This window comes from Saccoglossus kowalevskii, chromosome 15 (assembly GCF_978046115.1).
Source record: "Saccoglossus kowalevskii chromosome 15, keSacKowa6.1, whole genome shotgun sequence".
Taxonomy (NCBI): Eukaryota; Metazoa; Hemichordata; class Enteropneusta; family Harrimaniidae; genus Saccoglossus; species Saccoglossus kowalevskii.
In genome coordinates, this window is record NC_140655.1 from 29,573,741 (window position 1) to 29,588,940 (window position 15,200).

The 15,200-nt window shown below is 36.9% G+C and overlaps 1 protein-coding gene across 2 annotated transcripts; it reads right to left on the minus strand.

Annotated features, from left to right (window-relative positions):
* LOC146734311 (uncharacterized) lies at nt 1-10,267 on the minus strand. 2 transcript variants are annotated; one of them, XM_085508380.1, is made up of 2 exons: nt 10,153-10,267; nt 1-2,306 (listed from the first exon to the last, which is right to left on the minus strand). In XM_085508380.1, exon 2 carries the CDS (start codon nt 2,288-2,290, stop codon nt 764-766), a length of 1,527 nt encoding a protein of 508 aa, XP_085364506.1. In that variant the 5' UTR covers nt 2,291-2,306; nt 10,153-10,267; the 3' UTR covers nt 1-763. The 2 variants fall into 2 exon arrangements, with proteins under 2 accessions (XP_085364506.1, XP_085364507.1); XM_085508381.1 differs by lacking the exon at nt 10,153-10,267 and adding an exon at nt 9,435-9,498.
* Nucleotides 10,268-15,200: the final 4,933 nt, after the last annotated feature.

Here is a 15,200-nt window from a genome sequence, read left to right on the forward strand (position 1 = left end):
TTATTGGTTATATATTATTTATTGGTAATATAAACAAACATAAAAAACAATCGTATGTGAAAATAATCATATTTTGTGTAAATATATATAGATATGTATTGAAAAACCAAGATTTGGTTGGCTTTTTTACATTTGTTGCTTAATTTAATATCTATTCTTATTTAGAGTTTGTATTTTCTTTTCATTTTTCTATCTCATGAAAATAGGTGTAAGCCTACATGAATTATTGGATTATAAAACAAAGGATGTCCATGCATGTGACTAAACAGTACTGTTATTAGTCAACACCTTAAGTGCAAATACAGTACTATGATTGGTCAACTTATTATGCAGGTCTTCATATTGAGTAGTTTTTTTTTACAAACACACACCAAGGACATACAAACATCGCGTAAGAAAATGATGTTGGGTAATTACAGAAACAAGACTGATTGATTGATTGATTGACTCGAGCGAAAAAGCATATACTACACTTAGCAGAAACCAAGTACACTTTGTACACGAATATTGGAAGCGATTTTTATATAAATTGTGCATATCATGCATACAAAATGCAAATGAAGTAACTACTGGTTGAACTACTTGTGACAATAAAAAAACGAATTACAAAACGTATCAAAGATGAACATATCTGTATGGATTACAAACACAAATAGTCAATGAGAAAGAAATGTTTTCACAAAGACTGTCAAAGTGACTATATTAGCGGCGATGAATATTGTCAAATTACTGATATTGAGATTGTGATTCGATATTGTGAATCCTATTCACTGATACCACATGCATCTTTGATGTTTTTTACAATCAGGTCACCATATTCCTTGACCTGAGCTATTGTTGTCACGTGGGTAGCATATACGATACTAATTAGTAATCTTCCATGTATTGTTGCTACATACATATGAAATACATCACCCCAGGCATTCATAGCGCTGCCATTATGTTTTGTACGTAGTTCGAATTTACGAGGTCTTTCTTTGGTCAAATACTTGAGGTTGCCCAAGTTTGACACCAGAAATGCCATTGAACTGCGCCACCCATTCTCTCTGTCTTCAAATACACTACTTTCCAGGGAACAAAATGATAAACCAAGGTCAAGTAGGAATCCCTGTAATCTCAAGAAGTCTTGAGCTTCTCCATTTCTTATCTTTCTGTGCGTTTCCTTTGTGATTTCATTTGCAAATTTCCAAAATACATTGGGTTGGTCAATATTTCGTGGAACATTAACCTCCATGAAATATGGAATTCCACGGTTAACAAGGCTTTCCTTTGCATCTAGAGGTGGTTTGGAGAAGCGCCTCATATCAGCAGGATATGATATCCGAAATTTGATATCACATTTCAAACTCCCACCTTGCAAGATTCGTGACATTGCTGAGCAACATGCTGCGAGTATGACGCCATTGACAGTAGCATTATGCTTCTTTGAGTTTTCCAGAATTATTTGTGTGTCTAATTTAGAAAACTCAATGGGAAAGATTTTCGTTGCTATTTCAACATCGGGATTTCGCTTTATCTCTGCACCGAAACGCTCTGTGTAAGGATTTTGATTTTTAGGGCCATATCGCATTTTTAGTAGCCTTGCAACTGTGACGAGTTTCTGCTTCCATGACATATCAGTGAGGCCAATGAAATCTTCGACACTCGGTGGTAGTGGAAGGCTCTCTGGAAGTTCATCATTACCCTCTGCTGCAGAGCACAGGTGATCCATCAATTCATCAACAAATCGCATAACAGCTACACCATCGATAATTGCTTGGTAAAAGGTAACGACAACAGTACTCTTGTATATGCCGTCTACAGGAAATTGGTTGTCCTCATTCTGGAGCAATCGAACTCTCCAAAGTGGACCTTTCTGGGAATTGAACGTAGTACCAACTTCTTTTGAATGAACAGCTACCCAATCATCAGATTGTATAGTCTCTACATCAACCGTCTCATTCTCAGTTGGTGCAAAAAACATACGTTTATTGCCTTTGGCATCTGAATGTTCCACGATTCTCATTCGTAGCATAGGATGTCTTGCTCTTATTTTATGAGATGCCTTGGTGAGTATCTCCTTGGTCAGGACTTCCTTCGAATCAATGAAGAGAACATATGACAGCAGAAACAGTCCTCGGTCAAGCAAAGAAACGTACGTTACTTCCCAATCACCTAGTTCTCTGCCACCTGGTATATGAATAGTTTTCCAGTAATCTTTGTCTCTAGGCTTCAGCAGTTTCTTTTTCACAAAAAATATAATTACCAACATCATTACAGCAACTGTTGTTATTAGCATAAACATATCCATATTTGCAGCAACAGAACTATAACGAAATATATGGTATATGTGTTATTCTGTATACGATAGTGACTGGGCAGCATATGATATTACATGATATTACATGCTGCCGCAATGAATTTGATTTCCAAGCAAATGTAAGTCATTTGATGTAGCATGGATACAATCATCAAAATAATGTCCCAAGGAAACAAATATAATATTCAGACTTTACGGTAAATAATACTGGTGATGCAAAAGAAATTGTTATCCAGAGACACAATATGATTACACAAAATCAGTATACCAGGTTATTTATACAAGTATATAAAAATATTGCCTACTGTATTCGGTTAGCGTACGCGTGATGGCGTTATTGTGTCGCCAGGTAAAGCCGTATCCTCACATAGCGTCACGAGGTATTAACGAGCAAATATAAAGTTACTTTCATATATATAAGTTACTTTCACCGAGTTATTGGCCATATATATAAGTTACTTTCACAGAGTTACGGGCCATATATATAAGTTACTTTCACTGAATTACGGGCCATATATATAAGTTACTTTCACTGAGTTACGGGCCGTATATATATGTTACTTTCACTGAGTTACTGGCCATATATATAAGTTACTTTCACTGAGTTACTGCCCATATATATAAGTTACTTTCACTGAGTTACGGGCCGTATATATAAGTTACTTTCACTGAGTTACTGGCCATATATATAAGTTACTTTCACTGATTTACTGCCCATATATATAAGTTACTTTCACTGAGTTACGGGCCATATATATAAGTTACTTTCACTGAGTTACGGGCCGTATTTATAAGTTACTTTCACTGAGTTACGGGCCGTATATATAAGTTACTTTCACTGAGTTACGGGCCATATATAAAAATTACTTTAACTGAGTTACGGGCCATATATATAAGTTACTTTCACTGAGTTAGGGGCATATATATAAGGTACTTTCACTGAGTTACTGACCATATATATAAGTTACATTAACTGAGTTACGGGCCATATATATAAGTTACTTTAACTGAGTTACGGGCCATATATATAAGTTACTTTAACTGAGTTACGGGTCATATATATAAGTTATTTTAACTGAGTTACGGGCCATATATATAAGTTACTTTCACTGAGTTACGGGCCATATATATAAGTTACTTTCACTGAATTACGGGCCATATATATAAGTTACTTTAACTGAGTAACGGGCCATATATATAAATTACTTTCACTGAGTTACGGGTCGTTTATATAAGTTACTTTCACTGAGTTACATGCCATATATATAAGTTACTTTCACTGAGTTACGGGCCATATATATAAGTTACTTTCACTGAGTTACGGGCCATATATATAAGTTACTTTCACTGAATTACGGGCCATATATATAAGTTAATTTAACTGAGTTATGGACCATATATATAAGTTACTTTCACTGAGTTACGGGCCATATATATAAGTTACTTTCACTGAATTACGGGCCATATATATAAGTTCATTTAACTGAGTTACAGGCCATATATATAAATTACTTTCACTGAGTTACGGGCCGTATATATAAGTTACTTTCACTGAGTTACAGGCCATATATATAAGTTACTTTCACTGAGCTACGGGCCATATATATAAGTTACTTTAACTGAGTTACGGGCCATATATATAAGTTACTTTCACTGAGTTACGGGCCATATATATAAGTTACTTTCACTGAGTTACAGGCCATATATATAAGTTACTTTCACTGAGTTACGGGCGGTATATATAAGTTACTTTAACTGAGTTACGGGCCATATATATAAGTTACTTTAACTGGGTTACGGGTCATATATATAAGTTACTTTAACTGAGTTACGGGCCATATATATAAGTCACTTTCACCGAGTTACGGGCCGTATATATAAATTACTTTCACTGAGTTACGGGCCATATATATAAGTTACTTTCACTGAGTTACGGGCCGTATTTATAAGTTACTTTCACTGAGTTACGGGCCATATATATAAGTTACTTTCACTGAGTTACGGGCCATATATATAAGTTAATTTAACTGAGTTACGGGCCATATATATAAGTTACTTTAACTGAGTTACGGGCCATATATATATGTTACTTTAACTGAGTTACGGGCCATATATATAAGTTACTTTAACTGAGTTACGGGCCATATATATAAGTTACTTTAACTGAGTTACGGGCCATATATATATGTTACTTTAACTGAGTTACGGGCCATATATATAAGTTACTTTAACTGAGTTACGGGCCATATATATAAGTTACTTTCACTGAGTTACGGGCGGTATATATAAGTTACTTTAACTGAGTTACGGGCCATATATATAAGTTACTTTAACTGAGTTACGGGTCATATATATAAGTTACTTTAACTGAGTTACGTGCCATATATATAAGTTACTTTCACTGAGTTACGGGCCATATATATAAGTTACTTTAACTGAGTAACGGGCCATATATATAAATTACGTTAACTGAGTTACGGGCCATATATATATAAGTTACTTTAACTGAGTAACGGGCCATATATATAAATTACTTTAACTGAGTTACGGGCCATATATATAAGTTACTTTAACTGTGTAACGGGCCATATATATAAATTACTTTAACTGAGTTACGGGCCATATATATAAGTTACTTTAACTGAGTAACGGGCCATATATAAAAATTACTTTAACTGAGTTACGGGCCATATATATAAGTTACTTTCACTGAGTTACGAGCCATATATATAAGTTACTTTCACTGAGTTACGGGCCATATATAAGTTACTTTCACTGAATTATGGGCCATATATATAAGTTACTTTCACTGAGTTACTGGCCATATATATAAGTTACTTTCACTGAGTTACTGCCCATATATATAAGTTACTTTCACTGAGTTACAGGCCACATATATAAGTTACTTTAACTGAGTTATGGGCCATATATATAAGTTACTTTAACTGAGTTACGGGCCACATATATAAGTTACTTTCACTGAGTTATGGGCCATATATATAAGTTACTTTCACTGAATTACGGGCCATATATATAAGTTACCTTCCCTGAGTTACGGGCGGTATATATAAGTTACTTTCACTGAGTTACGGGCCGTATATATAAGTTAATGTCACTGAGTTACGGGCCATATATATAAATTACTTTCACTGAGTTACGGGCCATATATATACTTACTTTCACTGGATTAGGGGCCATATATATAAGTTACTTTCACTGAGTTACGGGCCATATATATAAGTTACTTTAACTGAGTTACGGGCCACATATATAAGTTACTTTCACTGAGTTACGGGCCATATATATAAGTTACTTTCACTGAATTACGGGCCATATATATAAGTTACTTTCACTGAGGTACGGGCGGCATATATAAGTTACTTTCACTGAATTACTGGCCATATATATAAGTTACTTTCACTGAGGTACGGGCGGCATATATAAGTTACTTTCACTGAATTACTGGCCATATATATAAGTTACTTTCACTGAATTACTGGCCATATATATAAGTAACTTTCACTGAATTACTGGCCATATATATATACGTTACTTTCACTGGATTAGGGGCCATATATATAAGTTACTTTCACTGGATTACGGGCCATATATATAAGTTACTTCCACTGAGTTACGGGCCATATATATAAGTTACTTTCACTGAATTACGGGCCATATATATAAGTTACTTTCACTGAATTACGGGCCATATATATAAGTTACTTTCACTGAATTACTGGCCATATATATAAGTTACTTTAACTGAGTTACGGGCCACATATATAAGTTACTTTCACTGAGTTACGGGCCATATATATAAGTTACTTTCACTGAATTACGGGCCATATATATATACGTTACTTTCACTGAGTTACTGGCCATATATATAAGTTACTTTAACTGAATTACGGGCCATATATATAAGTTACTTTCACTGAGGTACGGGCGGCATATATAAGTTACTTTCACTGAATTACTGGCCATATATATAAGTTACTTTCACTGAATTACTGGCCATATATATAAGTAACTTTCACTGAATTACTGGCCATATATATATACGTTACTTTCACTGGATTAGGGGCCATATATATAAGTTACTTTCACTGGATTACGGGCCATATATATAAGTTACTTCCACTGAGTTACGGGCCATATATATAAGTTACTTTCACTGAATTACGGGCCATATATATAAGTTACTTTCACTGAGTTACGGGCGGTATATATAAGTTACTTTCACTGAGTTACGGGCCGTATATATAAGTTACTTTCACTGAGTTACGGGCCATATATATAAGTCACTTTCACTGAGTTACGGGCCATATATATAAGTTACTTTCACTGAATTACTGGCCATATATATAAGTTACTTTCACTGAATTACTGGCCATATATATATATATATTTGTTTTTGCCGAACATCCACATTTAGGAATGGTGTCGTTTAATTTGGTAGCCTAAGTGTTAAATACGTGACTTTAAGAAAGCCAGCGGTTCTTCTAAATCAAGTGGTAAAAAAGGACTTAGTCTAACCACATGGAGCCAAGGGGTGAAGAATCGAGTCAGCTTGAATTTTTTAAACTAGAAAAGAATGAAAAATAAAATCTATAAAAAATACCAGCTTGAAGAATATTAGTTGCTCTTTCAAATTGTTTATAGATTTTAGTGTAGCTTGTTAGCTTTGTGTATATATCTGGTAGCGTCGCTTATGTGTCGGCTTTGAATACGAACAGCATCAATGAGGTTTGCTGAACGTCACTTACATAAAACGTAAACTGACTTCACTGTGATGACGCATTGGTCGTGGAAGACGGAAAAAGAAACCGAAGCATTCGCACTGCGTACACAATATGTTAATCGGCTTTAACGAGATCATGACGAAGACATGTCTCGTGAATATTATTTGAAAGTGCAATTATTAATAGAAGACCTTTAGTATGAAACTCCGGAATCACATATAGTCGGTTCTGACCCCCACTCTTTCTATTGTGGTAATTTGAAGTCTGTACACGCTTTCTATCATACTAAACTGATCACCAAATTTAACAACTGTTTCTGGATTTTACACTGTATTCTACATGCGCATAGGCTAAATAGGTTTCGATTGTATACAGCGCCACCGGTGGCTGTACCCGGCACCAAGCGTCCAGATAAGTTGTGTCTAACGTGATGTTTATTGTGAAATTATTTGTTACGTTGGTTTTCACACATATACTAGTATATACCCATAGTATAATGTACCTTATTGTATAACTGTGTTGGCTTTATTGTGAAGCAATAAAATAGTTTGTTACATGATTGCCTGTTAACTAGAGAGGAGAATTCACGAGTTATACTTGTGGTGAGTTTTGGTGTGTGTTTGTCTAAACTTGTGTATTCTCATATTTCCTTTGACGTTTAGCTGGGGAGCTCACTTTAGCTGTACATAACATGGTGGGGAGCTCACTTTAGCTGAACATAACATGGCGGGCAGCTCACTTTAGGTGTACATAACATGGTGGGGAGCTCACTTTAGCTTTACATAACATGGCGGGGAGCTCACTTTAGCTGTACATAACATGGCGGGGAGCTCACTTTAGCTGTACATAACATGGTGGGAGCTCACTTTAGCTGTACATAACATGGCGGGGAGCTCACTTTAGCTGTACATAACATGGTGGGGAGCTCACTTTAGCTGTACATAACATGACGGGGAGCTCACTTTAGCTGTACATAACATGGCGGGGAGCTCACTTTAGCTGTACATAACATGGCGGGGAGCTCACATTAGCTGTACATAACATGGCGGGGAGCTCACTTTAGGTGTACATAACATGGCGGGGAGCTCACTTTAGCTGTACATAACATGGCGGGGAGCTCACTTTAGCTGTACATAACATGGCGGGGAGCTCACTTTAGCTGTACATAACATGGCGGGGAGCTCACTTTAGCTGTACATAACATGACGGGGAGCTCACTTTAGCTGTACATAACATGGTGGGGAGCTCACTTTAGCTGTACATAACATGGCGGGGAGCTCACTTTAGGACTGGTGTACATAACATGGCGGGGAGCTAACTTTAGCTGTACATAACATGGTGGGGAGCTCACTTTAGCTGTACATAACATGGTGGGGAGCTCACTTTAGCTGTACATAACATGGTGGGGAGCTCACTTTAGCTGTACATAACATGGCGGGGAGCTCACTTTAGCTGTACATAACATGGTGGGGAGCTCACTTTAGCTGTACATAACATGGCGGGGAGCTCACTTTAGCTGTACATAACATGACGGGGAGCTCACTTTAGGTGTACATAACATGGCGGGGAGCTCACTTTAGCTGTACATAACACGGCGGGGAGCTCACTTTAGGTGTACAGAACATGGTGGGGAGCTCACTTTAGCTGTACATAACATGGTGGGGAGCTCACTTTAGGTGTACATAACATGGCGGGGAGCTCACTTTAGGTGTACATAACATGGCGGGGAGCTCACTTTAGCTGTACATAACATGGTGGGGAGCTCACTTTAGGTGTACATAACATGACGGGGAGCTCACTTTAGATGTACATAACATGGTGGGGAGCTCATCCGAGAAACGACTTGCTTAATAACTTTCTAACTAGATTACACAATTTATAGAGATATTATATTATAACAACAAATAAATAAGCCACTGAACAAATAAATAAATTCAAAAATTTGACAGAAGAGAACATATTTATAATGAGTACTAAAACCCTTGAAATAAGTATAGCATTTGCCGAATTAATTTACATGTATGTCACACGCAACGTAATATTACCGTAATTGGTATAGTACAAGTGTGATGATTCAAATACCAAAATGGCAACAGTAACAAAAAGACTTCCCTGGCGGCGATGATAAAACACGAACACGGAGCCAACAGATGAGGTTTCAACTGGTACTGGTATTATTATACTCTGCAAACATCAAGTACAATAACGCGGTAAAACTCCACTACTCCAATAACTAGATACATAAAATCCAATACAATTCAACGAGATCTCCGATCTGATCTCAGTGCTGAACAACTCCCCTATATATACCCACACTGTCTATAAATAGACCATTACATCAGCATACATAATGAGTCTGGAATTTACTACAAATTTCTAGAATGTTCCATTACCTTCTATTGCCTTCTACAGTGTTCTATTACCTATTCAACCAGCTTCTAAAAATTCCACCCAGACACAGTACGGTTCTAGAACATTCTCAGTGACACGGAAGTGGTAAACATGTCGTATGCGACAATGTACATACATTGATTACAGGACCGTGACAACAACACTTGTCGGCACAGCATAACCTGTCTTTGAACGTTTTATTGCTTATTCTTGTCACTTCAAAATCAGTTTTATTACACACGTCATAGATAACTATGCGATTGCGACTTGCTGCCACGTCATGGAAACTTTTTTTCAATGTACTATGTCGTAGAACATCTCTAACTGACGTCGGTCAAATAACAAATAATGACAAAAGATAAAATAAGATGCACGACTGGTTAACTGGAAGAGGTCACGAGAAGGTCGTCCCTAACATTCTTTCACAGAGGTCGTCAAAAATGTGTTAATATGTTTACACATTTGGGCGATTGTAAACCAGTTGAGTTAGTATTTAATAATATCCATCATATGTAGCGGTGTTGATATCGTATTATGTTCACACATTTCTGGTGTTAAAACGGCAGTTATTCTGATAATACGTGGCCAAAATACGACCTGCCATTTCCTAACTTACCAATTGTCAGTGTACTTAGGGTCTGTACATGTCTTATTTTGCTTGACTGTGAATGAACATAACACAAATAGTAGCAGAGCGATACATATCAGTGGTATACTTACATTCGGAAGCGAAGTTCAATGCTCGATGTATTTTTTTGTTAGCCTCGAGAGGGACTGTAGGAAGACGTTGCAGACACGGTGGGACGACAAACAGCAGTTTACAATGTATATGTAGGGCATAAGGTCATTTGAAATATAATGGCCGACCACCCGTTAATATGGCGGTTTTCTCAGGCATTCTTTACTTTGTCCAGTGGGGGCTTACAGATGGTTTCTTAGTTGGAAGTTCACCACCATCCCTCCCCCATTAGTCTCCGGTGGGGGCTTGTAGATTGGGGTACGTCCGTTCGCCAATTACCACTTGTCTCTCAGTCATGTGTCCAATGTTTTTTTTTTGCACCCCCTCGGTTTCTCAGATGTAGGCATTGTCATTATTCAGAGATGAAAGTTGTTAGCCCCCACCGAGCGGAGTCCAATGGGGGCTTATAGATTGGCTTATGACTTATGTTTGTTCGTCCGTTTATCCGTTACCATCTATCTCTAAGTCATGCTTTGTCCAATTATGTTGAAAGTTGGTACAGAGACAAGTCACAATGTTTCACTTGTGCACATCAACTCATTTTGAGATAATTCTCAATGTCTCATCTGTTTTCTAGTGATCTCTAGTAATTTATTCATGATATATGATGTTGTTCCTATCCTATCAAGTATTGTCTTGACCCAATGTTTCTAGATAAGCATGGCCTTACTGTAAATATATCCCCATTGCCCACAACTCAACCCCTGCTATCCACCCAGCATGTCAACAGAAAATAGTAAACATTGGATTAGCCTTGTCTTGACATTAATAGCGTTGAATCAATCCGCTGAGGGCGCTACTCACATCCCCAGTCATACTTGGAGTAGAAAAGATTAGTTATTACCGTAGCTCTTATGGTTGCGAGGTTACCAAGAGGAAAAATAACATCGCTGTTATAACTACGAGGTGTTTTAACCCCACAGTTCTGATTGCAAGAAGTAAGAACCTCTGAGTTCTGATTGCGAGGTGCAAGAACCTCGCAGTGTTGATTAAGAGGATTCACAACCTTGCAGTTCTGCCTGCGAGGTGTAACAACCCTGTAGTTCCAATTGCGAGGAATTGTAACCTCGCAGTTTGAGGTCAAATCAACCAGCTAAAACCTCGCTATGGATCGCGAGGATGTAGCGAAGATGAAAATTGTCCTTGCGTTTTGTGAGGAAGCGACCGTTTTCTCGCAAAATCCTCGCAAAAGTTAATGATAGAGAGCAACACTAACAAGGACCTTTTTGAAAATTAAAATCAAATTATGACGTTTGTAAAATGGAACATTCATAATTGGAAATACTGAATATGATTAATAATACCATAGCTGCTACATTTATTAAGTACACATACTACTCGCCATGTCAATCATTTCAAACAAATTTCTTTGGACAATAAAACATTTCGGCACCCATGTTGCTTTCCCCTGATTATGTAATGTATGTTTAATGTCCGTAGTCCTGTATTTATGCCGAATATAAATCAATACATTAACTGCATCTGTGTATATAAATATGTTATCACGTATGTTTCTATGGTTATTCAATTTTTAGCTGTATAAGGATCAATCTCTTCACTATAATTATTCACAATGTTATCATAAATGACTTATTTATCACCAATGCCAATACTACATGCCTGCTAAAAACATTTTTAATCGCAATTTTTTTATGCAGATCATCTATGATGGAATATTGTACACATATGTCAGCAATGCTGGTAGTCATGGCAACTGCCATACTATATGGTTATATGTGGCTCAACAAAAAGAGGGCAAGAAAACATGGGATAGTTGATGTTAGCAAAGATGGACGGGAAGTTGGTGACTGGGAAAGAATGATATGTGAATGTGTGGACCTTGGTATGTCAATTAATTCATATGTGATATTTTTAGACTCAAAGATTAAGCTCACAGAAAATATGTTAAGAAAGGCAGCACTTATGATCAGATCAAGACACCCTCTTTTGCGCATGCGTATTTTAGATGTTATCGACAGTAATGGAGTTACACGAACATTCTTTCAACCAATTGAGAATTCATTCATTGATGTGAAAACTATTATTGGAGATGATTGGATTGAAGCGCATTCAAATGAGATGGCCACCTGCTTTGATAATCAAAATGGACCACTCTGGCGTCTGCGTCTTCTGAAAAGTACTACAGGTGCAAGTCAAATGGAAGATGTCTACAAAAGTACACTTATCGTAACATTTCATCATAGTATAATTGATGAAATACAATAATGAGGTTCGTAGATGAGGAAATGAAAAAAAAAATCCTGAAATTCTTCCACTTCAATCATGCTTAGAGAAGAGCCTTGGTGTTACTGGTATGTCGTGGTGGAAATGTTAATTGTGTTTATTGCAATAACGAAAGAAAGATTGTTTAAACGTCCCAACCCTTATATAGAACGCCACGGACTAGAACAAACAAGAAATCCTGGTGTGGTCGCAGCAACAAAAGTTATTCCCATCGAGTTTTCCAAAAAAGAAATATAAAGCTACTGTCAATGGTACTCTGATGGGTGCTGCCCTTGTCGCAGCAGCAGCAGTTATTACTGGTGAAGGAAAATCGGAAAAATCCATGAAAATGAAAACATCGTTTCCAGCTAATTTGCGAGGTGCATGCATACCTCCGTTAGATCCCAGGGAATCATTTGCCACTTATGCTTGCCACTTATGCACCTGAATATTTTATGGAAGTAAACGTTCCAAATAAAATTGATCCAGAAACATTTGGTAAATTTGCATCTGATCTTACAAAACGAACACATGAATTGATACGAAAAGGTGAAGGTCAACAATTCCTTCAATTGCTTGAAATGATATATGACTTGAATCTTGGATTGACCTGGCTCATCGAAGCATTTATGGATAAGAAAATAGCAAACCGCAGTGAATATGTTGTTATGCTTTCCAACCTGGGAAACCTACATTACTTTACAAAAGAAAAGTCACGTGCCTTTGAGATAACTGGTAGACACAATGGCTGCTCGTCTGAGAAATTAGGAAACGTGTTTGATAATTACGCTGCAACTATTCACGGTAGACTTTTTTGGTCCGTTGCATATGTGACGAGTATTGTGAACCCAAGCCCAGGAGTACGCTGACATGATAGTTGAAATATTACAGAGAGTCTGCATGTAAAACTGAAGCAAAGTAATATGTGTTGATGTGGCTAAGAGGGCGACTCCGCATCACCCACTAGCATAATGTAGTGAAATTAACATACTGAGATAAATACTAATTGAAAGTTAAATAATCTTGAAACATACAAATTATCTGAACAGGACAGGACGTATACGTTCTACCTTCCCTAGATTGAAAGTTCCAGCGGGTCGCTAAATACAGTGTAGTGGAAATAACAAATTACAATATCACCTCATTGAATGATATTATTTTTATACTATTTCACTACAATAATTAAAACTAGGTATGAACATGCTACATGAATTTAGACAGTCAAGGTTCAATTAATAGTCATCCATCAACTTTACACAGCAACAAAAAATAAACGCTACTTCACCATTATTATCTGAGGTGATGCACTCACGAACCCTTATAAGGTCACAGTATCCAGTTATCAGTGTATTGATTGCAAATACAAACAGGTCTCACGTTGGTGAAAATGATGTGGAGGTGAATAATTACACATCCACATAATCGATCAAAATGCGATGACAGAATACATGTCAAAGCTGTGATTTTGTTAAATGTATAGTTCATGCAACGTACGATACTCGTACGATATGAACATTGGTGCAACAGCTCAAATTTGACAGTCAGTGGTCACCTCCCAATCTTAGCGGTACGCTTGGGAAGAAACAAAAATGAGTTGAAGACGTCCGCAAGTGAATGGTAAGTGAAGACTATTCATATCAAGTTGGCAGATGGAAAAGAGCAGTATTTTTGTACCTGAACTAATCACAATATGTACAAATATTGGTTATTGTTGATTCGCGCACACTCTTCTCGATGCGTTCGTACCCTGACCCCAGCCACTGCTCAGTGCCTTGTTATTTTCTGACAAACTGGACAGCACGTAGTACCGATCGACCAAAGAGTACCAGTCACTGCAATGGACGGCACTGTCATAGAATTATTTATTCGATTGCATTTGGTAGTTGCCTGTGACTGAGCTCTCTAATGTGCTTGGACAAACAATCAATAACGTTACCTACTTTATTGTTGTGCATTTGAGTTTGTTTTAATAGTTTGTTTGCATTATGTTAATAATGACAATGCAATACCTACCGATACCTTGTTTTTGGGAAGTTATTATAAAATGGCCGCAAGTTGGCTATTTTGAATCAAATAAAAAACAATAGTGATACTGAAAAATGAGTATTGCGCTGTTTTCGTCAGATATGTCATGGGGAGATGGGTCAGTTAGATGACTAGCGGAATGCTGTGATTTACCAACGATGCATGTACTAAATGCAAATTTAAAACAAAATTTAACATTGTTAATTGCACAATCGTGCCAAAAAAGAATAGTAAAGTGTAAATTTGCGTTCAAAATACCAACTTCACATGGGACGTGTGGTCCACGTTGAAAAAAGAACAAACAATGTGAATGACCATAAATCCATCATGTGCACACGTTTTGAATTGTTGGTTCGCTGGCTGGAGCTTTAGAAACTGATATATTAACTGCATAATGAATTCGGTTTCCTGCACATACAGATTTCAAATTGGTAACTCCTAACATAACGTCAACCCATCACTGTTGAGCGATACATCAAGAACATATTCAATAGTTAGTATTAAATTGAACATTATTTTCATTATTATTGATATTCTTAAAACCACAAAGAAGGCATTACAATTCATTGAAATTTAATGACTGAAGTAAAGAAGAATAAAGATAGTTGGCGCTTCACGTTTGCATTTCGTGTTCACATGGGTGACACGAATGACAACAGCGTCAGTGGATGTAGTTACATCGCATCCCTAAAAGAATTTTGTTAAATTGTTAATAGTTGTAAGGTAATTTTTTTATAAAATCCTAAATCAGAAGTTAGCTGCACCAAACATATACAGTACA

Bases quoted from the DNA above. Each gene is read 5' to 3' on its own strand.
- LOC146734311 (XM_085508380.1), bottom strand. From the start codon at position 2,290: ATGGATATGTTTATGCTAATAACAACAGTTGCTGTAATGATGTTGGTA.